Source organism: Gallus gallus, chromosome 2 (assembly GCF_016699485.2).
Source record: "Gallus gallus isolate bGalGal1 chromosome 2, bGalGal1.mat.broiler.GRCg7b, whole genome shotgun sequence".
Taxonomy (NCBI): Eukaryota; Metazoa; Chordata; class Aves; order Galliformes; family Phasianidae; genus Gallus; species Gallus gallus.
The window spans coordinates 34024842-34052170 of record NC_052533.1 but is presented as its reverse complement, the minus strand read 5'-3'; the positions used below and the strand labels follow the sequence as shown (position 1 = coordinate 34052170).

The following is a 27329-nucleotide window of genomic DNA, read 5'->3' as shown; positions in this document are numbered from 1 at the left end:
GCTTGTATCCTGGATTTAGACATGCAATTTTACTACTGTGGCCGGAGTGCCAGTTTTCTTCTTCCCTCCTTTCTTGTATATCCTCACAAGGCTCAGCCTCATGCTGCCCCACCAGAAATGGAATGGACAAACACATCCTTCCCAGCCAGAACCCCTTTGCCTCGCACAGTATTGCCTTTTCAGTAATTACATACGTACCTGTTAACAACAGGCAGAGCAGCCATGGCCCCTTTTGGACAGGAAGTGTTCAAGTCCGTACAGAGTGCATTGCTGCTCCCAGCCAGGAGGGTGGTGGCACACTGTATTGAGCTCTGAAGATGTCAATGTTTCTACCAGATGTCAGGGGAAGGCCTTGGGGCTGGGATTTTGTTAGGTGTTTTTTTTTTTTTTTGTGGGAAGGAGCAAAGATAACAGCCAGTAAAATTACTTTTGAGTTCAGTTTTATTTGGAGTCGCAGCCTGCCCAGGCTGGGGAGCCCACTGAAAACTAATCCTCTGGCAGCCCCCATCAGTCAGCACACCTATGAGCAGCGCTCAGCACTGCCTCCACCTCTGTATCCTGCACTGCTCCCTCCTGTACATGCATGCATGGCATGATTGCCAGGTCAGAAACTGCTTTTTCCTCTGTGCCTGTACAGGGACACGTACTGACACGGGTTCTTTTCTGCTGGAAGTATGCTACTTTTCTATTTATATAAAGTTACAAAAGAAACTCCTGGCAGGAAATCTCAGCTATAGCACTAATGCAGATAACAACACTAAAATGAAAAAAAAATCCACATGTAGCCAAATGCCTGCTCTAAACAACGCAATAAGGAAACAGGAATATTTATACAACATACAGTTACGTGCGAGTGGGTGAGTCTGAACAGTATTGCAAACAAGAAGAGGATGCTGCTCAGCACTGTATCCGTGGCATGGCTTGTGGCAATTCTCTTCCAAGGTTTGCATTTTGAAGGATATCCAAAATATACCTTGCTGTGTACAACTGCATCACGTAATTAATGAAAACGTAACATACATTCATTTTAGAATATTTTATCTATCTGGAAAACCTGCAGTTTAGAAACAACAACCTAGTGCCTGTGCAGCATTTTCAATACATACTCCTGTTCTGCTTCACCTACTAACGTGAATATGTGCATACGAAAAGTCTTTCTCTAAATCAACACAGGATTGCACAGACAGTAGCCTGTATGGAACTGCTGCCCAATGTGTTACACGGGACTTTGCCTGTGTTTCAGTTTAATTATACTCTTTTGGTGTATATAAACTTAAATTTAGCAAAACCACCTCATGGCAATGTGGAGCTCCACAGTCAGTACCTAAGGGAATATTTGGTGTTAATATCTTCAGGAAGAGAGCTTTAATTACATTCATCTCAGTCCTGGCTGCTCTGTAGGTGATTCTCTCCGCTTTTCCAAGGGAAGTGTGATACTTTGCTATTTTAAAAAGGCTGCAGAGTAAAGGAAACGTGACACCAGCAATGTATGTTGGTCTAAATACAATCATAAGCAACCTGGTAGTGTGTTGTACCACGCTGGACAACACAGAGATTGCTTTTATGTCACAGAAAGGTCCAACATTCTTCACAAAAGCATCACATGAGTTTTATCCCTAAGTTAGAGTTGCCCTAACTTTGTTAAAAGTCTTCAGGTTCTCATTTCTCCTGTTAACACACGCAGTTCATACACCACTTGTTTTTAGTATAAAGTCTTTGCAGTAGCAAATGTCTTGTGGTACATCATGGTGCCATTCCCAGCAGCAGCTGAGCAGAAAACATCCTTTTTAATGCCTGTTTCACAGCCAGCCTTCACCTCTCTCTTTCCCCCCCGGTCTGAGCAAACACAGGCTATGCAGCATATCCTACAGGTTAAGCAGCTCAAAGAGACAGACAGGGAGAACATGCTCAGCAGTAAGAATCCTCAGCAGAAGGTACACTGCCTGCAGCCTGCTCTCACATAGGGCCCAGACTTTGTGCCTCCCACAAGAACATGAACACTTACTCTGGTGCTATAGTGGCAGACACAGCTATCAAAGAGCTGAAACGCTGTTCTGATTTCATTTGTTGAGGCATATGTTCCAGGGAAGGGTGGGAAGAGGCAAGTTATCAAAGCTTAATTAATAATAAGGTGTTAGGTTTTAATGCATTCTCCCTTTGCACACTGACTGTTGGGTCCAAAGCAGGACTAGGATCAGTGCAAATGAAAGTCTTCAGACCAAAGTAACCATACATTAGCCTGACTACGCAACTGCTGCAGCTAACAGGAGTACTAACTAAGCCTTACCTGTGTGACTCCGTTTCTTATTAATATTTTATACAAATGGAAATCCTCTAACATGAGAATGAAGACAACATGATGAAAACAGGAATAGTGTTGTCTATTAAGATGCAAAGATAAATGCAAACGGTTTGCTTCATTTTCTCTTCTTTGAGTTACAAATCTTTTGCTGTCATGAAAAGGCTTTTCATCTTCCCTGAAATTCTTCACTATGGCGCGCAGTTGACAAATATATTCTTCCCAGCAGTGCATTTCCCAGAGACTCCTGTCTTCTGCCTCAAGCACTTTATTCCTTCAGATGATAAAAGTATTTATCTGAGAAGAGTTTACATACATATCTGCGTGGCTGTAGCCTCACAGACATCATCAAAGTATTAAAAAAAATCGTACTTCAAGAGAATAAAACCACATTTTTAAAGACAGATATTCCTTCTGACAGAATCTTTATTCAACAACGGATGCGTAGTGATTGTTTCTCCACAATGAAAAGCTCTCTGCTGTAGCAATTAAGGGGTCTGCACATGTATTTTATGAACGTAAGAGGTCTATTTAGGTTCTCAATATATTGCAGTGCAGCTGCATAGCTACATTCCTATGTGTAATAGACGTTTACATGAAATGGCAGCACGCAATAAATTATTAGTAGGTGGGAATCTGCATGTCTACTTGCTGCACTTCTCTTTATATTTGCATCTTTGAGGGGAATGAGAGTTGAGAAAGTTGACCACTACTTCCACAACTACAATATTAGTAAAAGAAGCTGCTATTCATCTTCATCCATCTTTACCACAGGGGACACATTCCCCATTTACACGTGTATGGGAACTGTTGAGTCACGGCCTGAACCTCTGATTGATCACCTGAGGTGAGCACTGAGTCAGCCGCAGAAGCACAGGTGAAGGCAATTCAGCTGTGTGGCCGGAAGGGGTGGAGCCTGGCTGCACCTCTCCGAGACCCTACTGAAGGGCTGACTGCCACTGGGGAAGGATCTCTTTCTGGAGATTGCTCCCCTTTGAGTTTTTCTGCAAGCTTAGGACATGGGTGAGCATTTCATTTATCTTTGATTATCTCTTTCCTTTCTCTGCCTTTCAGAAAGGCAATAACCTTTCTGATTACACAACCTGTAAAATACCATCCTAACCATGCCGGTCTGCTAGTCATACATTTGTTCTTTGTACAACACAGCATCTACTACTGCGGTACTGAGCGTGAAAGGAGACTGTGTGAAAGCAGAATCCAAAATCTTCCTCATTTCTCATGGCTTATGTCACATTTCAGGTATACAGTAGCTCATTTTCAGAGTGCTCATTTCAGCTGGAATTCTGGCTATTGGAAAACCTGCCTTTTCCTTTACTCCCCTCCCTCCCCCACTGTCCACTTCAGTGCTTTATAACCAAGTATGTAAACTATACACTGAAATCATTTTGCCCACCATTGAAACCAAAACACTTGGAAAGCAGAAACATAAGATACAGTCCATAATGCATATGCATCTGTAGCTCAATCAGATGGAATTTTGGTATGCAAAAACAGAGCATGCTCTTAACAAAGCAGTTGGCTAGGATATTAGAATTACAGCCACAGTCATAAAATTAAGAGTTCAGATGTTGAGAAACTTCTTGTTGAGAAGTCAGAACCTTTACTTTGCTTCTCATAGGAAAATCAGCATTTCCAACAGAGTTCCTCCTAATGCTTTGCTAAAGCACTGGTGAAATGCATCTTGGACAAAATACCCCTGCACAGCAGCGCACTTGGAGCCTCCCAATGAGACTTTCATGGTGCTTAAGCTTTAGGCTAGATAGGATGACTGACCAAAACGAATTCATTTTGTGCTTCATTTGGAGTGTTACTCTTGGAAGAGCTGGCCAAGCCTGAAAACATAACTTGCAAAATCACAGCCCAATGGGGTTTCCAGTTAGCCAGTACCGGCTATTCAGAGGTACACGTGGCAAAAGTGATTTTTGAGGCATTTCATGATTGATATACAAAATATACATACATATGTATATATATATATATGTCTTTCAATCTTCCACAAACAAATTGTTCTGTCCTATCCTCACTAATTCTAGGTAAATTGATACGAGTGCTAATATTGAGAGTGTTTGCAAAAGTCATCTTGGAATGTGTTGAGTACTAGAAAATACTTATGTTTTTTCTTTCTATATCCATGTCCCAGTCAGATTTAAAGGTACAATTTATGTCTTCATTTTTTTTCTGTTTCTTTGGTTTTTGTTGTATTCATTCTAGCTTTACAGCCAATCAGAATTTTATAACCACCTTCTCAGTGGTGTACAAACTCTTCAGTCATGTCTGGACAGTTTTGAGACATATTATACAATGAAATCATAAGGAGATTTCGGATAAAATTCACTCTGTATAAAAGTTAGACCCAGGCCCAGGGTCCTTTACGCCTTTCTTATGCCTTCTTTAGAGTCTGCCTTATCCTGCTGAAGAAGATAAAATGAATTTTATGGAGAAAGAAGTTGCCTGTTATTCAAATGGACAGAAATTTTAAGCATCAAGAACTGTAGTATGCAAGTTCAAGCCAAGACAGTTACCCCTGTAAAAATATGCTTTTTACCCATAGTGATGGTAATGTGCAGCACACCAGGCCTGTCCTTCAAACACCCCACATTTTCTCATATAAAATGCAGGCAATTACACAATCTCTTGCTACAGTTGCCTCACTATATATATTCCTTATTTTCTGTTTTCTCCCATTTTTATTGGAGTTTTCCTTAGAATGTGTGACTGGCAGGAGCTTACAGTTGTTGAGCAGGCCCCTGCCATTTGCTGAATGTGCCAAGGACAGTTATGTTTGCCCTGCTTTTCTTCAGAAATAAAACTAGCTCTTTGAGTAAAAAGGGCACAAGAGTTCCCTCTCTTCTGTCTCTGTACCAAACTGAGATGCAATTGCTCGAATGAGCATCTGTAAGCATAATGGTGCTTTAGAAATGCCAATCGATGACATTTGATTGATGAGGCCGTTATCATATTCAATATGTTTCCATTACAATCTGTAACTATGAACAGCCAATGATTCAAAATGTAATCTCTGGGAATTACAAAACCTTGACTGTTTTAGATTTTGATGGATAAAATGTGTCAGATCATGTGTAAAAAAACCCCTATGATGATGATCCCAGTATTCCATTATAAAGTGAGTATGGCTTCCATTGGAAGGCTTGCCCCTCCTTGTGATGCTGATTCAGGGTCATAAAGATAAATGCATCCCTCCATAGGAAATTACAAAATTATATTGATTTTTAGACACACTGTACTGTGTGTAAAAATAAATTTAGCCCTGCTATGATTTAGGAGCACAGGATAGCCATTGGAGGAGGGCAGTGGCAATCAGGTCTTCTGGCTTCTATTCCTAGCCACGGCGGTGACTCAATCCATGACCTTGTCTCAGCCTGTTGACCTCTGTGCCTGTTTACCCATGCAGAACAACAAAAAAAAGTAATAAATATCAACTTTGCCGGGGCTGAAACCCTTGGTTAACAAGAGCTACGCATACAGGCATTGTTGACAAACTAAATAAATCATGAGTGTGTTTCAGATGAGTTCACAAAACGCCTCCAGTATGCGGTCTCTTCAGTGCAATCCCATTATGCATTTCAGTGCAGCACATATGCTCCTATCTTTAAAACACCGGGTAGTGTTACACACTGCGGGATAAGTTACAGCACGAAGATTTAGCATTAACACTAATGGGAGCTGTGCAGTCGAAGCCTATCGCGCTCTGCAGAAACTGTGCCCTCAGGAGCGCCGCGCTGCTAATAATTTACAAACCAATCTAAAAGGTGATGCAGAAAGTTCTAACTCCTGCGGATTTATGCTCAGAACGTTGCCAGAAACGTCACGGCTTTCAGTGCGTTTGCATATCAGTATTAATAGACTTCTGCAAAACGCTCTGCTTGTGTTCCTGAGGGACACCTGTGCACAGTTACCTACTCTGTGACTTGTGAAACCAGATCCTTTAAAAACAACAGAGGTGAAGTTACCCTGAAATAAACGAATGAGAAGTGCTCATTTCTTTAGGACGGTGTTACATTTAACTTCTCAGGTTGTATTTGTATCATTTCTATTGCTCTTAACTCACGTACTGTATTTGGAGGCACACCAGTAAAGCGGATAATACTGCTAGTGATAGCATCATACAGTGTGCTTTTGTTCAATCTGGGCTGTCTTATGCAGACTAATAGGACTGAGATCAGCTGGAAACAGATGAGTGAAGGCAAAAACGGACACAACAGCATTCACACAGGATGCATGTAGTTCCTTTATTACACTCTCTTTCTTAGTAACGTTATACTGAAGTGTCCGTGCAGATCTCACTACTGACTGGAAGACACGGTCTATTCTGAAGCAACAGAAAAGCCAAGGAACCTCAAGCGTTTCCATCAGTTTTCTTCAGCAGCATGCAGTTCCCATCTCTTTGGTCTGGTTTTTTGTTTGGGAAGGCGACTGAAAATAACCCAATGCAGGGCAGGGGCCGCGTCTCTCAGCGCTCCCACAAGAAGGCAGCGCTTTCTTCCCCAGGCAGCACCGGGCTCATAGCGGGCTGATAGAGGACACGAACTGCGCCACCCACCATAACGTCGTTCACAGAGAGCCGCCTCTCAGGACACCGCAACGACCGCGAACAGAGCGAACCGCGGCGCCTCTCCTTATCTTTCCCCTCCAGCCCGCCTCGCCTTTCCCGCCAATCAGCGCCGCCCTTACTCCGCCCCGCCTCTCACGAGCCAATCAGAAGCGCCCTTAGTGGCGCGGGCGAGCGGGCGTTTCGCGCAGGGAACTCCCGCGAGGGGAGCGGCGGGGCGGGGCCGGGGGCGGAGCCTCCTCCCTCCCCGCCCAGTGGCGGGCCCGCCGCGCGCCGTCGCCCGCGAGGTCTGCGCGAGGCCCCGGGCGCGGGGTGGTGCCGGCGGCCACAGCGGCGGTGGCGGCGGGCAAGGAGGGGGCGTGGCCGGAACGCGGGGCGGGGCGCGGGGCCGAGCCGTTGGCGGCCGGAGGCGGCGGCGGTTGCGGGAGCGGCGGCCTCGCCATGGTGTTCCTCAAACTCCGAGAGCAGGTGGGTGCGCGGGGCGGCCGCGACGGGCGGGAGGCGGCACGGCCGCGGGGCGGGGAGCCGCCATGTGCCGCCGCACCCGTGCCGGCGCCGGGCCTAACAGGTGGCCCCGCTCGCCGCGCCGGGCCGCGCTCTGGGGAGGAGCACCGCCTCGCGGGTGGCGCGCGGCCGCAGGTGCGGTGTTACCCGGCCGGGGGCACCTGCCCGCCCCGCCGGCTCCGTTCGGCTTTGTTCGGCCGGCGCCCATCACCCCCTCCTTTGTTCGCCCGCCGCTCCGAGCCCCCGAAACGACGGGCGCCGCTCGGCGCCCCGTCCCACCTATTGTCTGCCGCGCGGTGCGATACAAAGGTGGGAGGGTCCGCCCGCTCCCCGCGCCGCCACGCGTGCCGCACGCGCCGCGCCGAGCGCCGGGACGCCCTTGTCGCGCCTCAGCCTCGAAACGCGGCGAGCAACTTGCGGGGCCGGGTCCCTGAGCCCCGCCGGCGCACCTGTGCCTCCCGCTGCGCGGGGCCTCTGCGCGGTGCTCAGTGAGGTGCGGTCGGGGCTCTGCGCTCTTGAAACGGGAGCCCGCCCGCTCCGCTTCGCCGGAGCTCCATCTGTGAATGGGCTGTGTTGCGCACTGGAAACGCACGCCGTGTTTTCGTTAGGTTTCTCTTTGTGATTGAATGCGGCTTTCCTACGGGAGGCGGTCCGCTGCAATAAAGCGCTGCTCGTCTCGGCTGTGAAATAAGCCCTTCTGTCCAAAGCGAGCGGTACGGCTCTTCTGCAAGTAGCCCTTACGGAATAAGCAGCCAAACCTGCACCATCCGTGCATTAACGTGACAGTGCTGCGCTTCAGAACTTTCCTTTGGGGAAGGATCCTATATTATGGACTGCTGGGATCCCTGCGCTCGCAGTGACACGTATCGGGCTTTTAGTTTCTACCAGAATGCATGTTTACTGTGGAAACGCTACGTGGGTCCGCAAAGGTGCGTTGGGAAGTGCTCTGTCACTTAGAGGGCTGCAAGGTAAAAGCAGGAAGGAGGGAGGAGAGTGCTGGTCTTAAAGGGGGAGTGGTTGTTGCAGCAGCTGGATTGCCGCTGAGCGTCTTGAGTCAGTGACTGCAGACCAGAAGCTGTTAAACATGGCAGGAGTTAACAGTAATACTGAAAGATTACAGTGAGGATACGGTGTTTCCCACATAAGGGGTTTATGAAGTGACTGTCAGCTTGTTTGTATTGTTGCTAATTTTTAACTTTTTATTTTGGATAAAGAGCTTCAGTTTCAAGTAGCGTTGAACCCACTGTTTGCTTTCTTATGAATTGTTAGGAATCACATTAAAGTGAAGTTTTCCTACTTTGCTGTTAGCGGAGAGCTCCTCCAGGTCAGTGTTGTGGCGCAGCGTGCTGCAGGATGTCTTGGCATCGGGCTTAATGCTGCACTAAGATGCTCACACCACCTGCTCATGCTAAAAGCCAGCCCTGGGTACTACGTGAAAGCAAAGGAGTTTGTCTTCAGTGCTCCTTGTTTACTTAAAGCATGTTCTCCATGCTGCTGTGTTGGTTTAGAATAAAGGATATTGTCACATGTGTTTGTAGCCCGTGCAGTGAGTCTTTCCTTCAGTGGTGGCAGTTTGCTGGAGCAGTGTAAAGGCTGCCCTGCTGTTGGCAGCATTCAGAGTACAAAGCACAGAAGCGACTGGCAAACTTCCTCCTACAGCAGGTTAATAACTATCTGCTAAATAAAGTGTTACTGTTGTGGAATTCTCAAGACTTCTTTTTTTTTTTTTTTTCCCTGAATAAGTGTCAACTTGCTGGTTTCATTCTTTGATGGTCAAGAAGTGCTCTGTATTACTTATTTCCCTGTCAGGATTTTTGCTGGGGATGGGCAGACTTAGGGCATGCGATCAGCTAGATATTTTCTTGTACTTAGTTGAGGTCGAGATACTGCAAGTCAGTGTAAAAGTAGCACTGGAGAACTTGTGATGAGGTGAGAAATGCTCTTTCCAAGACGAGCTCACAGGATGAAATCCCTGTTCTGCTTGGACTTAATTTAATTGGTTTAATACTCTGATAAACAAGACTTTGATCCTACAGATGCTTAATGTCTTTGTGAAAGTCAAATATTTGGTTATCTTTGCAGGGTGGCTTGATACAGTTAACTTTGAGAATAAAGGCTTTCTGTGCACTGAGTGTGAGCCTTCTTGGGCTCAGAAAGCGGCCTGCATTCTCTACAGGTTTGTCTCTGCCTGAGCTTTCCTGCTTTTGCATCCTATGAGCCGGGAGTGTTTCTCTGAGTTTGGAAGGAATTTCTGAAGTGGCTGGTTTGCTTTCGAATGGTGGTGTTATCAAGACACCCATAAGCCGTAGCTGCAAACATCTAGGTGAAGCTAAACTGAACTGCACTGAGCAGAGTTTGTGCTCAGCAGCAAACAGTTTAACTCTCAAATAGGAAACACAATTGTTATCGAGGTGGGATGCTGTCCTCATGGCTCCTGGTTTGCTGTGCAGTGTCAGGCATGTAGCAATGGGTGAAGTATATGTACAAAATTCTGCCACCTCAGGGTAAGCTGATCAAGATAGAGCTGAAAAATGCAGTAAGTATGTTGTGATTAGGGTGCTTTCTCTTTGGTTTTTTACTGTCTTCATTGGTGCTTGTGTACCGGGTTCTTGTAAGCGTGAAGCTGCTCTAACTAGTAAAATACCAAATGACAGAGAGGGAGGCTATAAAGAAAGTTGTTTCATCTTAAAGCTCTGCGGCTCGCTGATGTTTTATCAGGCCTTTTGGAGAGGGGAGAGGAAGAAGTGACTTGTCTTTGAGTCTTCCTAATGGTGTGCCTTGATCTCTTGTATAAAAGCCCTGTCAGCCCTGCACGGCTGCCTCTGTGCGTCCTCAGGTTCGGTTGCTCAGTCACACTGCGTAGGCGTGGTAACGCTTTCCCACCACAGGTAAATTCTAGCTGGTTATTTTTCTTTAATATTGCCACTGTTTGTGGTGAAGGTAATTGGATGCAGTGTCATTACAGTTCATAAACTTTTCCTTTTAGTTTTAATGATGTATTGCCCCTTTTCCGTGGACTTTCAATATGTGATAGGAAGTAATCTTAGGGCTTGTAATAGTGGGTACTCGAAACAAATGTATGTGAGATTTCTTTATACAAATATTGGCCTGTGCTTGAGGAGATGCATTTATTCCCATAAGGCAGATGTGAGTGGAAGGGATTGGAGTATGAAGAAGAACTGCGCGAGGATATTAGTGACCACTTATCTGAAGTCCTTGAACACTGAGAGAACTGACTTCTTTATGGCTCACTTATATCTTTCTCTTAGCTGAGATGGATCTCATTCAATTGGCAGTTGAACAAATGTTTGCAGTGTCATAGTGAACGCTCTGAATGCCTCTATGGTTGCTATTTTCATTACTGCCAGCGTCTTTTGGAGTTGATGCCAATAATAAATGTCCCAACTAGTTCCTTGTTACGCTGAGGGGAGGAATGGTCTCCTGTGGTGATGAAAAGGAGCTGCGACTGGAGGGATGGGACGGACGTGGTGGGAGTGGGACTGCCTGGTATTGCTCTACGAATTTTGTTCAGGCATAGATTAATGAGAGATTTGTTTACATTATTTGAAGGTGTTTGATTCAGGTTGGAACATTCTTTAAACCATTACTTCTGAGAGTCTTTTGGAGAGACATACCCACTCTTTGCACCTTCTCTATTCTCTGTCATAAATTCTTCCTAAAACTTGCACCAGTCTGCTCTTATATTATGCAGGGTGAACTGGGAAGTTGTAGTGCTGATCAGTTTACCTTATGCTGGCTGCTATTTCTTGTGTTCCCGGGTTATGAACTCACATTTCTTTAATTGGTGGAAAACTTTGAGTAACTGGAACTCAATTTATCTTGTTATTCGAAGCAATTACCAGCTCTTACATTAGGATGTGCTGAGAGAACCTGGTTTACAGTTTGTTCATTTTAGGGGATCAGATGATAACTTGGGCCCTCCTGACCTGTGACAAAGCAGTTCTTCTCAGCAAAGAAAATAAACTTAAAAAGAAAAAAAAAAAAAAAAGGTTGTTGAGAAACAAAGCGAGCCTTGATTCTGTGGTCTGATCCTTGTGGCAGATCCTGTTAGCTCGGTGGCTTTCTGTGAAGGTATAAAGGTCTATTCATGTCGATTGCATCAAAGGTTTGTGATTGTTACTTGGAGGCTAACGTCAGTGGGGGAAAAGGAGGGAAACGTCCTCTGCCTGTGAAGAAGCAACTTTGGTTTGTGTGAACGTTGGTGCTCCCTCTTGGAAACTGAGCGCTGCTGACGCTCTGTTGTCTGGTGTGGATTGTTACATCCCCACATTTCTGTCCTTGTTTCCATTCGCTGAAATGGGCTGTGGATAAAGATGACTCCGAAATCAAATACCTCTGGTACCGTGCGCTCGATATCCCCTCCTTCATCTTTTGGCAGCTGCTTTGTTTTTCAGCTGCTGTATACCTTTTATTTATTTATTTTTCATTCAGCTGGGCCTTCCTGAGGTCAGACTAATATTTGATCATTTGTTTCCTTGCTCCTGCCAACTTTTTATTTTGTTCTTACCTCTGTTCCTCTACTCCTATTTCTGGCAATTGAGTGGGAGACCCGTTGCCTTAGTTACGGTGACTAACCATTTCAAAGTTATTTATAATGTTTGTGTTTAAGTACCGTATATCATAATACAAATTGCATACTTCAATTAAAAAAATAAACAGCAGTCCGTTGCTAAGTGCTTATGGTGTTGATTCTTAGGGTTTTATTTTCTTTCTTTCTTTCTTTGTTGGGGGTTGAGGACAAATTCTAATCTGGCATTTGAAGATGCATCTGAAATGAGGTGTTTTGGTGTTATCTTTTGTGCAAATGAGGGCCGAATTGTAGGACTTATGCTCCAAAACATCAGGCTCTGTTATTATTTCCCTTGCAGTGACACCAGCGTGCTTGCCAGGCAGTGGGAATATACCTGTTAACCCTGTTAGTTTGGCTGCGATTGTTCAGGTGTTGCTGAGCTATAGAGAAATATAGCTCTGACACGTTTCAGTACAAAAAAACAGCTCTAATGCAAGGGTTGGTGGTACTGAGCAGTTGGGAGGGAAAAGATGATGAGGCTGCTGCAGCTATCTGGGTGGGTGTAGAGAGACAGAAAGGAAACATGGGCAGTGATGGGCAAAAGAGTTGGTGTGCAGCATTCCTGCAGACTGAGGAACTGCTTGTTAGATGAAGCAGCTAATGACTTCCATAATAGTGAAATCTTCTTTATGGTGGATTGGATATAATAGATTTTCACTTATTATTACTTATTACATTAAGTAGCCACATCTACAAATGTGCTGGTCCATATATGAATTGAGTAAAGTAGAACACTGTATGCATGACTAAAGCCCATCAGCTTAGGGCAGCCTGGACATGTAAACATTTTTCTCACTGAATTATATTTGAATTTGAGAGTTGTAAAACAAAGGTCTTTGTATTTTTTAAAGTGGGGGTTTGGGGTAAAACAAATAAACAACAACAAAAACCGCTGCACTTATACTTATGTTGATGAACTTCAGAGCCATATTTACTGGGATGGGGGAGACAAGCTTTCCTGCCACTGGGTGGTAAGATAATGCCTCTTTATCGTTAACTGATTTTTACTAAGCCTGTTTGTATGGTTGAGTCCATTTCATTGCCTTGAGTTGCAGCGAAGCTGTCCTAAATGCTTCACATTTCCTTACTTTGAAACAGCAAACTGTCACTTAATGGCCTCCCTAGCTCCAGTGGCTTGCAAGTTAATGTTGGTCATTCTGTAGTCATGTTTGAAGTTCAGGTTCACTCTTGTTCTGCGGTGAAATCTTATACTTCATTTTGGTTTGCTGCAGAAAAGGAAGTGAGAGTCCATCTGGATTTGATGAAATGATGATAGTACCTTAATAAATGAAGAGAAGGGAACACAAGCAAGCAGAGCAAAGTGAGAATGAACTTGCAATAGAGGTCTGAGGCCAAAAGAAGCCTTTTCAGAGCTTACAGAACTTTTAGCAACTATGAAGAGATGAGTGTTTTGTTCCAAGATTTTGTTGTGAGTCCTCTACTTGTTGCTAGCTCTCTAATGGGGAGGGAGTTGATGCTTCTATTCAGAAGCCAGTCATCGAGTGGTAAGCAGCACAAGAACCCAGGGATCTGCTCATAGATGAAAGAACCACTTGACAGTAGAATTGGGGGAAAAAGAATGCTTTCAGGAAGTTCTGTAGTTAGTTATATGCTGATGTAATCTGTAACTAATTCATAATGTGGTCATTTAAGTCCATCGCTGTAGACTTAGTTTTGTGTAATGCTGGGGTAATTGACATTCTGTCATTTCCTTTCCTGTCTCATCTCTAGATCATCTGTTTCTGCCCATTGCTCTTGATAGTAGGTGGGGGGTCCATGAAAGGTCTGTCTGTCCATCCTGGGCACTTGATATCTTTGTCCTTCCTCAAGTCTCTGTATGGTGTCTTCCTTCTTCTGTATCTCTATGAAAGCTTCATTATCTCACCAGTGCCACCACACAAAGTATTGTTGGTAGGAAAAAAAGCAAAATAACTTTTTTTTTCTGGCTATATTATTGCCCATTGTTTTGAATTAGTAGAGTGTCCCAAGTCTTGGTATAAGTAGACTTTATAAATAGCATGTAACTTTAATCCCTGTGCCTCCTCTCTTGATCTGTTCCTTTGTAACAGAATACTTTTGTTCAATTCTTGCTGTATTTGCTAAAACATGAAGATCAATAGAAAGAGTTATTAAGCTTAATATTGTGATGCTGTGCCATCCCTTTGCCAAAATAGAACTCTGTATTGATACTGATAGCTTTCATTTCTTTTTTTTTGCTCATGTCTCAGTTCCAGGAGCAGTATTTTGTTAAACAGCACTGCCCTTTCTGTTGCATTTTTGAATAGTGTTCTTTCAGTTGAGGGGATAGTTTTCAGTATTAAGGAGGACTTGTAGAAGAACTGTTTATCTTCTCACTTCCCTGACACCTGCAGTGTTGCAAATGCTATTACTGACTTGCATCATTCCTGATCCAGTAGTAACCACCTGGCTCATCATTTATTTCTCGCACTCCTACCCCAAGATGTTTTCTGTTTCTTTCCATCCCTGACACCTCTCGGGTCACTGACTGAGAGGCCAATTAAAATACACCAAGTAACATTTATGTTCTTTTTACCAGAAGTTTAACAAATTATAGTTACCTCAATCAGAGATGTAAATAAACTTTTCTTCTTCAGCGGGAAGAGAGATTGAGAGAGAAGTTCTTTGAAAGTGGAGAGCAAGGAGGGGGACAGTGATTGTGACTTGACATTATCAGTACCAGAGAACAGCAAAGCTATTCTCCTGGTATATTTGAGAGCTTTATTATGATTATCTGGAAAGCACCAGGTCACCTGTCCTTTGGAACTCTGTTTGCAGTGATTTCAAGACATTGGTTCCTTTTTCTGCTTGTTGCACCTCTTTACGCTGCAGATAGGAGACTCTCCCTGCCTTTAGTTGTGAACTAGCACTGAGAATGATGTCAGGATGCGAGAAAGAAGGCTTTCCACTGTTTTTCCCATAACATGGGAAATGGTTTTGAGTCAAGTTTATCAAATCTGTACTTTTAGAAGGCTAAATATAGCTGCATGCAGCCCCGTCTTATTTTTGTAACAATTAACAAGGCACAATTACTTGAAAAATGATATTTTTCATAGTTTACATTTCAGCAGTTAAGCTGCAAGTTTGCCTGGAAGCTCAGTAAAGTTCCTGCAGCACCACAAATGTGTTAAAACAGTTCTAGTAATCATTGAAGCATTACACGTATTTCATAGGTTATTAAAGAATAACTTCCAGCATCTAAGCAGAAGTTATATATCATAATTCCTGATTCTGCACCCATGGGTACTTGCAAAATTTTGTAGAAACATCAGCCTGACAGTTAAAAGTGTTCATTCCATCCTAGTATTTCAAGCTAAGCTACACCTGTGAGGTACTCTTTCCATTGCAATGACTGAAGAAATGACTTCAGGCATTTAGGATATCTCACTGGTTTCCTATTGCAACGCCTGACCCTTGGCCTGGGGGAGCACTGAGATACATTTCCTTCTATAAAGTTCTTCCATGGAACTTACATAAGGGGAAGAAATAGTATCTGTGAGAGTGCTGGGAAGAATGGCAATGCCAGCAGTGTTTGGGAACGGGCTGCCTGCCATCCTGGCATTAGCAGTGCCACCTCCTGCTCACTGAAGGTGTCACGGAGTCACGTTGGAGCTGCTGCTCTGCAGAGACCTGGCTGTGTGACCCTCCAAATGACCGTGAGCAGAAATAAATCCCCTGGGCCTGGAGCTGTGTTGTGCAGCAACAGTCATTTACAGTTGGAGGAACCCAAAGATGGAATGGATGTGTCTGCGGAAAGATCTCTGCTCCATTGCAGACCTCTGAGCTGTAGGAGTCCTTCGGGTCTTTTTCTTTTTTTAAATATATGATGTGCCTGCTAGTGTTTCCCTTATGTTGCTTGACACCACTTGCTCAAGTAGGGTGGGTAGTTGAAGAAAAAAAAGTGGAATGGTGGGAATGATGTGACCTAAGGATTTCATTAGCTGCTGTAAGAGCCGAGCACAGCATGGCTGTGAAGCAGTGCAGTGGCACAGTGCCTGTTCAAACTGCCAGGCTCTCACCTGGAACACAGCGCTTTGTGTGACTGCAGAGTAAGTGGTGTTTGGTTGCTTTGTATTTCCACCGTCTTGTCTTTCTGCTGATAAAAACAACGAAAATGAGCAGCAACAAGCAGGGCTCAGCACAAACAAGAAACATGAGGATATGTTTTGCTTATAGAATTATTATAGAATCATAGAAGAGCTTGGGTTTGGGAGGGACATTAGAGTCCATCTAGTTCAGGGCCCCATCCAACCTGGCCTTGAGCCCCTCTGGGAATGGGGCACCCACAGCTTCCCTGGGCAGCCTTCTGCCAGTGCCTCACTGCCCTCTTAGTAAATAACTTTTTTCTAATGTCTAATTTAAAATTTCCCTCTTTTAGTTTAAAGCCGTTCCCTCTCATTCTATCGCTCTCAGACAGTGTGAAAAATCAATCTCCCTTCTGTTTATAATGAGCTTCCTTCAAGTACTGGAAGGCCTCAGTGAGGACTTCCTGGAGTCTTCTCTTCTCCAGGCTGAACAAGCCCAGCTCCCTCAGCCTGTCTCTGTAGGAGAAGTGCTTCAGTCCTCTGATCATCCTCATGGCCATTAACAGCCCAGAGTGCTAATTATGCGGCTTGAAAATTATCTACCTCAATGAAGGCCAGCATCTTCAGCTGACAGATAGGACAAGGAAATCAGATACTTGCTGGTGTAGGGAAGGACTTTCTGTTACGTGGCAGGGAGGAATGGAATATATTGCTTGAATGAACCCTAATCTTTAAAACTGGATGAAAGGAAAAGAATTTCCTAATTTAGGTGAAATGTAATGACATGCTTCTCCCTTGTTTGTTTTGTAGATTTTTTTCTCCCATTAGCAAAGTCTCTAACAATGATTGAAACTTGCTGGCTTCTAATCTCTTCCCAAAGGCTATGATTTGATATTTGGTTGCAGCTGAGCTTGAGCAGTTGCCTGTTCTTTTCCTCTGCGAAGTGGTGAGAAGGGAGGGGAGGGACTAATTGCTTCAGTTAGCATAGGACTGCAAAGTTGTTCCTTGAAAGTCTTCCTGAGGAGGAAGGTTGTTTAGGCTCAGGTAGATGCTTGGAGTGGGGGGTCTGTCTTTGACCTCTCTGGCAATGTGACTTTAATGCTATTGACACCTCTTAGAATGTGTTCCGAAACTCACCAGTGTACTTAAATATCTTGTCTGGCTCTTGATTGTTTTGGGGTTTGTATGTGGCTGTGAATTCCTCTTTAATGATGAGAGAATGTGGGGGGTCTTAAGAGTGTCTTTTTGTTAATGGTGACGTGTTGCCTATAACACTGAACACACTGACGAAAGAAACATACTTGTTTACCACGTGTGCTGCCTCTCAGCACCCTCAGGATTTCCCCATCTCCTGTATGACAACTGCATGTCATTGTGCTTACAGCTTTTTGTTGTTGTTTTCTTCCCTCTATTCACACTTGTTATGTCTTCTCCTGTTTGTAGTTTAACAGCTGAAGCCCAGAAAACTACATCAGCAAGGCTTTCTCTTTCCCTCTGTTTCTTCTCGGAAGGTTGCAGAATTGTTTCAGGTAACTGGACCACCTGAATAAATGTACACCGAAAGTAGGCTGAACTTGCTGCATCCTTTTCCCTCACAGAAACGTGTATGGACAGAAAGTCCTTCAGCTTCTGTCCTCCCTTATGTGCTTCTGTGAAGCTCTGCTAATTCTTGGACACTGTCCAGTGATAGCTTTGAGTCATGCCTGTTGTGACTAGTGGTTCCCATATCTCCCCACACAGAGATACACGCTCAGAGTAGGGGAATATCAAGTCAGAAAATATGCTACTAGAAAAATGAGTAAGTTGAGATAAACTAAAGTAGGAACTGGTCACTTCTCTACAAATAATCAATAAAGCTAAGTTGCATGTTAGGCTAAGAATAAATGGAAGTCTTCTGTAATAGGAGAATTTTTTAAAAATCTATCAAAAATGGAAATAAAATGGTAGCTAAATTTATTTCTTTGTATTTTAGGTATCACCTAATATATGGTTGTGTGAATATCACTGTGTAAGTGCATTGGTTACGTAAATATTTTTATCAGCAACGAAGAAAGAGCATTTAAGATTGCCGTTATTGAAAACCTTATCACAATGGGCAGTTCCTCACTTCAGTCTGTTTCCCAATATGATCCCAGTGCAAAGTTGTTTAGTTCGGTCGGGTGTGGATGAGGCTGTTTGTGCATTTGACTCTTGTTTAATTTTATGGAATAAACAGTGATGAAACTACAGAACTTAGTTTTAGGAAAAAATGGGCACATCTTTTGACTATGATAATGCATTGGGAATAATTACCTTGGAAATAAAGTTGCACTTAATGATCTCTACCAGAAGTTGTTGTCAACATAACACCCGTGTGCTTGGTATGAAGTATCTAAGCTTTTTTGAGCTAAAAAACAGTATCTGTAAGATGCGAGCCAGAGCCCTTAGACTTCCTCACTTTCATTTTTCTTTTTTTAGCATCAAAGAAGACATATTGAAGGTTAGATTACATTCTCTGCTTCATGCTTGTTCTTCTAACTGCTCATCAGCACCATTTTTAAAATGTAAATGTTTATTTTAGCTGAAAAATGTTAGTGTATCACTCAGGGGCTGCTCCAGGAGTGGGCCGGCTGTCTGTGCTGTGGGTTCTGGAGGAGACAACTGGAGGAGAGTACCAGCACCATCTGCCCTGCTTCTAGTAGGAGTCAGATTCCCCCATCGCTGCCATAGAAGGTGTAAAACATGAGTAGATGAACACCGGGATGCAGGAAGGTGGAATTGAGATTGGCAGGCATTTAGTAAAGAAGTGTTTTGCAGGGTTTTGTAAGTAATTTGATGTATAAGTAGTCTTGCCTAAGAATCGGGTTGCAAATTCTCCTAGATTTTCTTTGTAAGATTAATGTGAGAGGATAGCATAATCTGAGAAAAACGTTTGTTAGACTCAAATAAATGAAAGTTACTGAATGTATGCAAAGTGCTGAGAATACTTGTGTTACGGGACTATTCGTGTAAAGCCATGTAAAAACTAGTTCCAACATTACAAATGACATTTGTGGTTACAATTTTTGCTAATCTATACTTAATGTCCCATATTTAACCAGATACATAGTACTTTCTGTTGTGCTTTTGTATTAGATTGTACTAAGGTTCTTGATGATAAGACTAGACAAAAGGTTAATCTGTTTTCAGTGTGGTTTACTGGCTTGGATTGTGGGAACGTGGAGGGAGTGTTCTGCTTGAGGATGTAAAGAACAGGACAAGGCAAATTTCTAATTTAAAAGTTACATTAGGAAAGTACACGGATATAACCTATTGAGACCTAGAAATAGTATCTGTTGGTATTCAAACTATTCAAAAATAGTATTGGAGTCATGTTTATTTGCTGTCAGAAAGCTGAATTTGACAAATCATGAGCTAGGACCTTAAAGCAAGTCAGAGAGAGTTAGCAGTTTGAAAGCAGCACTAGACAACAGTAGTCTCTTGGAACAAGTGATGTTTTATTTACGATTACTCCTCTTACTCAGTTTGTTGAGCATTGAAAACCAGAAGCTGAGGAAGTGAAAAGTTTGTCTTATAAAGCAAAGGCTGACAGTTGTGCTAATCCTAAAACTTTGATGATCACCAACCAGAAGTGGTAACAACTCTCTAATATAACAATTCTATAGTATTTCCTTGATACAGTAACTGCTCAAATCCAGATGTTTTTGGAAACTTCTTAATTAGTGGCACACATAACTGAAATGACTTCAGATGTTTTGTTTTAACCTCGTGTATTTACTAAATGCCCTGATAAAGTAATAAATTGAGAAGTATAGTGCAAGTAATAAAAGCTAAGTAATTAGCACATCTTAGCTGTTATTTCATGTCATTTAAACTCATCCAAAAAGCAAAACTACAAAACAGGATGTTCACTTTGGTCTACTACTCACATTTCTGCCTGTGTTTAGATGAAGGGCGGACCCAGTCAGACTAATCCGCTGTCTTGCTCTGGTGAAGCATCAGCATTATAGAGGTAAGCCTGGGTAGTGAAGGAGGCGGTGTATTCTTCCCTCCAGAAGTACTTACTCATAACTGCTTGCCTCCGCCTTGTGGGTGGATTGAAGCTCTCTAGGACTGAGGGCAGAGAAATTGTTGCAGCGTTGCTTCACTGCTGTAGAGAGGTGTGGTGCATTCACTGGAATATTCATTTTGTAGGTTTCTTCTTTGGTCTCTGACTTGGCTAGTAGTCACCCTTTAGTTCTGCGTTTGTAAAGTCTTATTTTTTTTTTCCAGTCTTACTCTCCACCTCTGAAGAATTGAAAATCTTGAATTTGCATGTGGCACAATTCTCTTTGGGTTCGTGTCTATCAAGTTAAAATCCAACTGCACGTAGGCTTTTGGAGATAATCAAATGTACTTTGGAAGTGAATTCTGCTCAGTTAACAAAATAAGTCAACTATAAATGAGCAAGGTCTTACATTGCAAGTCCCTTTTAGTATTTCCTTGTCTGAGAAATGAAGTATCTTTAAAAATATTTCTTATTTGCTTTACAAAGATTCTTTTTTCCTGTAGTGGCCACATCCAGCTTGGCTTCTAAGTTGAGCTGTTATGTCCAGAAGTCCTCTGAGGAGACAAAGATGAACAGCTCCTGGCAGAGGCACCAGTCTTGCTCCCCATTGCAGGCTGCAGTGATGTGGTGAATCAGCTCTGGCGCTTGTGTGTGGCAGGTGATAGCTCCAGTTTTCCTCTTACATTTGTGTGGAAGTGACAGTCATGACTTAAGCATTGGCAGGGTGCAGTTAAAGGTAACGTTTGGCTGTTGGACTATGCCTCCTGTCCAAGCAACTGTTTTCTTTGAGGTAAAAAGTTGTAAAGTGTATGGGAATATTCTTGGCATTTCCCACTGAATTGCACTGAACTGAGTAATGTAAATCATACACTTTGCTCAGATGTTTGATCTGTCATTGGCTGGTTTGGACCTCCTCTAAGGTGGAGTTCTGCTACATCCGCACTCTGAAAATGTGCCTCTGGATCTGCTGATCTGCTCTTCATTGGAGCTTGTACTTCAGAGAAATAAAAGCTATAGGTCATTGAGCTGTATCAGGATCTTATGTGGTTAATTCAGTTAAATTTACTTGGAAGAGAAAGTGTTGATTCTGACTCTTCTTGTATCCCACCTTAAAGCCACGTTTTTGTCCTATAGCAGTAGTCTGTAGGCAGATAAGAATGAAAAAGCATGTGCATTCGCAGTGCTGGAAATGTTGATGTGAAATTGCAGACTCTCAGTCTATTCAAATTGCTGCTTATTCCACAGATTCTGTCTTTTTTTTTTTTTCCCCCACTGCATTTCTAGATGACCTTTTGAAGACATAGCCAATAGGATTCAGAAGGCTCTGGGCTGGGTGGTAGAGAAATGACTGTAAAGCTCTGTTATTCGCTGCATCATAGCACTTCCTCATTAAACACCGAGTGAGGCTGTCTGGATGCACTTTTATATTGGCTTTCAAAATCTACTCTAAAAATACTCTTTTAAAGTTTATTACTTTCCTGTGAGGGTGGTGGTGAGGAAACAGACAACTCCAAGGAAGTTTTGCCTACGATGTTTTTGTTCCTGTTACAAATACGTAGTTTTTTTGTTTGAAATAGAATCTGTTTTATCACTCTCCCTGATGGACTTACAGGTTCACAGTAGACTCTAAAATGCTCTGAATTCTTCTTCCTGTGTTTCCAATCCTCACACTAGGTTGACTAGAATTGTTAAAAGTAAAACAAGTGGAAATTAAATTTGGGTGATTAAGACTGGTACAAGATTCCCTCGGTAACTGCAGCGCTGTTGTCCAATGAATGCTGTTAATGGGTCTAGCAGATACCTAAACACGCAGTGCTGTTTTGTTCCCCTCTGTCCAATACCCATTTTGAGCAGTTGTTTTTCCTTGAATGTTCCAAAGTGTGATCACTGCGTAGCGGAAAGTGTTCCATATTAATTATCTGAGGAATTTTTGATACTTCCTTAACATAAATCCTCTTGTGGTTCAAGCAGTAAGGTTTCTTGAAGCCAAACTGTAATCTTTAGGGGGTGACCTGCTGTGGCCAGAAGTAGTTATCAGCCTTGCAACTTGGGTTACATATCTCTGAAACTGTGTTTTCTTCTTTTGTCTTAGTGTGTCTGAACAATCTTGAATTGTAGTCTGAACTTCTTGAATTGTAATGACTTATCTGAATGTGATGAGTTTGGACTGCAGAGCATTACTCTTTTCTGATCTTACTAAAGTAGAATGTTATTGAAAAATAGCTGTGGGCTCTAAGCAGTCCCTCCTGGTTGGGAGCGTTCTTGATGGGTTGATTTATGTATGAACTGTGGTGACTCATAGCACGCTTCCTTATTTTTATCCAGACAATTACCTTGCTAAAAGATGTGCGAAATACTATTTAAAGATTTGTTCCTTCAGCTTAAGAAGCAGTGCTATTGTCTGTCTCTTTATTTGTCCTCTAACGTTTGCATCAGATCAGAATTCATTCTCTGCTTGCCTTACTTTTTTTCCCCCAAAACGTAATGAAGTATTTGCCAGAAAGGATTGTAAAAAGCAAAACCGAGCACCATTAAAATGATATCTGAGCTGCAGTAGGTGGTATTTAGTTTAGTTTAAAGAAAAAAAAGTTCCTTCCCAGGTATAAGAAGTTCTGAAGTTGATAGGGTTTCTGTACATACAGTTATTGTTCTAAGAGATACATGTGCACACACTGGATTAACATAACGTGTAGGTAAAGGCTTCTGGGTTCTCGTGAGGATCTTGATCCCTTTCTGCCTTTGTTACTCTTCATTTTTAATATTGGTTTGAACATCAGAGGATCAACATGTGTTTTCACTTAAGTCTTTTGGGATGCTTCATAGACTTGCAGTCTTTTGCCAAGCTTGCAGATTCATTATTTCACCCGTGTTGTGCTGGGGAGCTGTTCAAGCTCTGTGCTTTTTCCTGGATAGCAGATAATTAAATGGGATTCAACAGCAGGCATGCTCTTAAATCTATATTTGGATCTACTTTTATTTAAAAATCGTATGATCTTTGCCATGATCTCTGGCAGTTCTGCTGATTCATAGTGAAACAGTTTTGAGTTTCCATTTCATTTCTCTGTGAAGCTCTTTGGAGCAGTAGTCCTTGATAAATAGGTAATGTCATTCAGGAAGTGGTACGACAGCATCCTTCCGTTCATTCACTCCCTCTGCAATCAACTTGGCTCACAGCTGGACATAAGTAATAATGATTTTAGTTTTATTTTCATCTACCTGCCTGTGAACTGTGATTACTGAGGGCAAATACCCAAGTGAGTTATCTGCTGCTGCTAAACCTGATGGGAATTGCAAGTGCTATAAATACAACCTGCAAAATGATCTGAAATAAGACGCCTGATTTTAACAGAGAAAATAGCTAGAGGATCAAGTAAGTAGCAACGAGTGGGTCAGATTTCTTTTAAAGATAAAAAATCTAATCTTTGTTAGTTATATGAAGGCATGGAAACTAGGAGGAAGAGAGACACTGTTTTGAATTATTTGTACATTTAATGCTTCCCAAAGCTAGGTGTAAATGTAAGCAGACCATCACAACAATTTTGGAACAGCAGATGGATGTCTCTTCCTGTCTCCCAATTCTTGGGATACCCAGGAATGTCTCTGCAAGAACTTGGTGTCCTTCCTGAAAGCGCACTGGTCTAAATGTAGCCATCAGAAATAAGCTGTGTTTGTTCTAGGCTGAATTGTTCTTTATCATCATTTACAAAACTACAAACTCTGGTCTGAAATAAAAGGTGGCACGTTAGGCAGCTTAATCTATTGATTTGTATCTCCTGAGATCCAAAATGAAGCTTAGTTTTGTATTCTTATTAGAATAAAAATAATGCTGTTCAATTCTGCCTTCCACATTCTTCAAGCTTACTAGTCTTCTGAAAAGAAAAAGGAAATAAGAACTGTGCAAATTATTCCAGTATTCTTAACTTTTTGTTTGTAAGACTTTTTGTCTATAAGCCTTTACGCCTTAGTTATCAGTGCCATGAATTCTGTTCTGCCATCCATGCTCCTGTGCTTCAGGGATGACACCTTGGTGGCACAGTTCTGTGGTCCATAGCAGGTGCTTTGTCATTTGCCTTCCCTTGCTTCTGCTGTGAGTCATCCTTTTGGATGAGATTTCCTTCCCCCTCACTGGGGTGAGTCTTGCACTACATTTGTCTGAGATCCTCATTCCTTCTGATGTGGTTACTGTGCTCACCACTGCTCAGCACAACTTGATGTAGATGACTGCTTGCCAGTGTGGATTCTGCTTTTGCTTTACCCCGGTGCATTTTGCCTTGCCTTTGAAACAAATGATTATGTAAAATAGTTTCTCTTTGAGTTGTTGATGCTCCTGAATGAATTCTTGCTTACATGTGTTTACTTTCCATGTCCATTGTTTTTTTCATTTTTCTGTGATATATATCTATTCTGTGATATAGATATATTCAAGTAAAATAGCATTAATCTGCCTGTGCAATATCGTTATACCTGACTCTGTAGATGTTTTTAGGTTACTGGGTAGAATTCTACAAATACAGTTTCAGTGAATCAGGCATTCAGCATCTCTTACAGTAGACAGTTCTTTAACCAATATCTCTTTGTCTGCTCCCCAACTTAAATGCCTTTGTAGCACTATGAACTGAGCGTCACGTCGCTGTTTGTTCCCAGCGCTATCTCGCCAGACTCCCCTTTGAATGGGAGTACAGATGGTGTGACTCATTTACACTTGGCCTAGGCAGGCCAGGTGCTTAGCGCCAGGCGGGTGCTTCTGAGTCCTGTGAAAAGGATGGTGTTTCCCTCCCCCCAACCCTCACTAGAATTATTTTCTTGTAATTCAATCTAATTTTAGCTGACCTTCTTTTTTTAAACTGTGCGTGCATTCATTTTTTTCTGATGAAAATATATTTCAATTAATTTTTGAACATAGCAGGCTTCTGCCAATTTTGCTGAGGCCACTTTTAAAGAGGAAAAATGAAGATTACCTAAGGAAATTTCTCTACTTTCTGCATATACCATGAGTTACTGTAACCTTACTGCTGTTGCTTCAGTACACCAAAGTGCAGACAACCATCTTTTTCATGTTGTATTATGACAACATGATATTGCTAGCATATCCTGCTGCTTGGCTCTGGTGTAAATGGGCAAACGTTTTGCCTTTGCAAATGGGCTGGACCTGGCAGAGCTTCCTTTAGATCCAGTAGGTCCCATATTTACTGAAAAATGGCTTCTCTTTCCTGTATAGCGGTAGGGAGAGGAAGGGAGACTTGTCTTTGTGGTTTGGATGGAGTTAATTGTCTTTGTTAGATAGGATTATCTCATCTGCTGTCTCCATACCTCAGCCTCAAATTCTCTCTTACAGGTAGGGCTGGAGATGGCCAGGGAGTTGAAGGCACCCTTGGCGCTGGGCAGTGAAGGGGAAGCAAGAACGTGGAGCTGGTGTGTGCTGAAGAGCCCCACTCATTCAACTCGCCCTAATTCACCACGCACCACACTCTGGGTGCCAGCACCTACCCGAGGCCATGGGCTGCAACAGGGTTTTGCCCTCCCTGGCCTTCCTTCCTTGCCTTCCTCCTCTCCACTTCTCCTGTGTCTCCATTTTGTTCTGTTTTTGTGCAGGGTTAGGCCGAGTCTTCGCACTGTGTTTGTGTGTCCCAGAGAGATTGTAGTTTTAGGAAAGCTGGGGGAATGGGAGGTCTGTGCCTTGCTGCATGTACGCTGTGTGATGGTAAGCTCTTTAGTCAGGCAGGGAGAAGGCAAGGAATGCTCATTGTCTCTAGCTTAGTTTATTCAGTTTTTAAATATCATAGTCCTTCTTCAGTAATTTCTGTGGAGTATTATATAAACACAAAACAAAGCTGTTCATCATGTGGTTACAGGAGTAAAACATGATTGTTTGTATATGTCTGTAGACAAAGATGGGTCTGAGAGAAAAGGATAGGTAACCTGGTGGTGTTACTTTGTGGTAATGAGCTTTTGCTGTATCAGTAATAAGGGGATGTTTGTTCTCATTACATCTCCTTACTGCTCCAATAGCAGTCATTTCAAACCTTTTTGGTTGCTTTTGTTAAATTATTTAATCTGTTTTCTATCTTAATGTGTGTGTGTGTGTGTGTGTTTGTTTTTTGTTTTTTAATGGGTGAAAGCTCAGTTTTGGTTAATTGTCAGGGCAGCACTAGCACTGTTTGTTAGATGTTTGCTATGTTTGGTGCTGCCTTTCATGTGTAGCGCTGGTAACAGTTTGAGTGGTGGAAGAGGTACTGATATGGGAAGTTTAAGTCTGTGTAATGAGTTTCTGCATGCTGTTAGGCCTTTTCAGACAGCACAGTGTCCAATGCAAGCTCCAAACCAGGGGTGCCTCTGGTTTGGAGGCCTTGTTTTGTTTAGAGATGCTGAGCAGTGGTGCTTCTGGTGGTGGCCTGGTACTTGGAGCTGCTTGAGAGCCCACTTCAGCAAGCACATGGCCATTTCTGTGGGGTAGGTGAACCTGGAAACATCAGTCAATAAGAGTGATGCAGAGCTCTTTGATTTCTACTCGAATGTGAAGTCAGTAACCTTAAAATTCAGATCCCTGTCTTAAATCTGTGAAGTAACTAGAGCCTTCCAAAAATCCTGATGATTGCATGAGGGATGTAAATGATTGTGTTGACCAGAAATTGAATGTTGTGTCTCAAGTGCTTTGGTTTTCTTTGGTGTGCTGCCACCAGGTGACAAGAGTTGATATTGCTGCTTTTGTAGAGTAGTTTCCAATCTTGCCCTTTCCTTAAACTGAAAAAGAATATTGTTTTTATGAGGCACTGTTTGTCCTTTAGAATGTGATATCCCAAATTATTATTTGGAGTAATGTAACTGCTTGGACAGTCTAGGATAGGATAGAAGAATCATCAAAGCATAAGGCTTTTTAAATCACTGCTGTTCTGTGTAGATGGTACAGATTTTTGGCAGTTACTGTTTCCTGTAACTTGTGAAAATTCTAGGCTGAAGTGGGGATTGTTCACTTTATTTCCTAACTACATTGTGTGCCAATCCAAACATAAAGCCCATGTCTAGGAATTCTCTAATCAGTAGACAGAATTTGTCTGACATGTGAATGTACATTATGTAATAGAAGTTAAGTTTTCAGTCTTTTTTGATGTTTCTGTTCAGGGATTTCTTTTGAACAATCTGATCAAGATAGTAGTTTATTTAATATTCTGACCAGTGCTGAAAGTAACATTCAAAGAAGAAACAGTCCTCATTATTTGCATCAGCAGTAGATGGAAAAAAGGTTATGAATGCTCATTGCAAACACATCTATTAAG

The 27329-nt window shown here is 42.6% G+C and overlaps 1 protein-coding gene across 2 annotated transcripts in view; it reads left to right on the top strand.

Annotated features, from left to right (window-relative positions):
* The first annotated feature begins 7274 nt into the window (after window positions 1–7274).
* ANKRD28 (ankyrin repeat domain 28) overlaps window positions 7275–27329 on the top strand; it is a 107708-nt gene continuing 87653 nt past the window's right edge. For both annotated transcript variants that reach the window (XM_046936421.1, XM_015281816.4), the window contains exon 1: window positions 7275–7358. Coding sequence is in view for 1 of the 2 variants with exons in the window: in XM_015281816.4 (XP_015137302.1) it covers window positions 7332–7358 (27 nt within the window). In the remaining variant the exon portion in view is untranslated. The remainder of the gene's footprint in view (window positions 7359–27329) is intronic.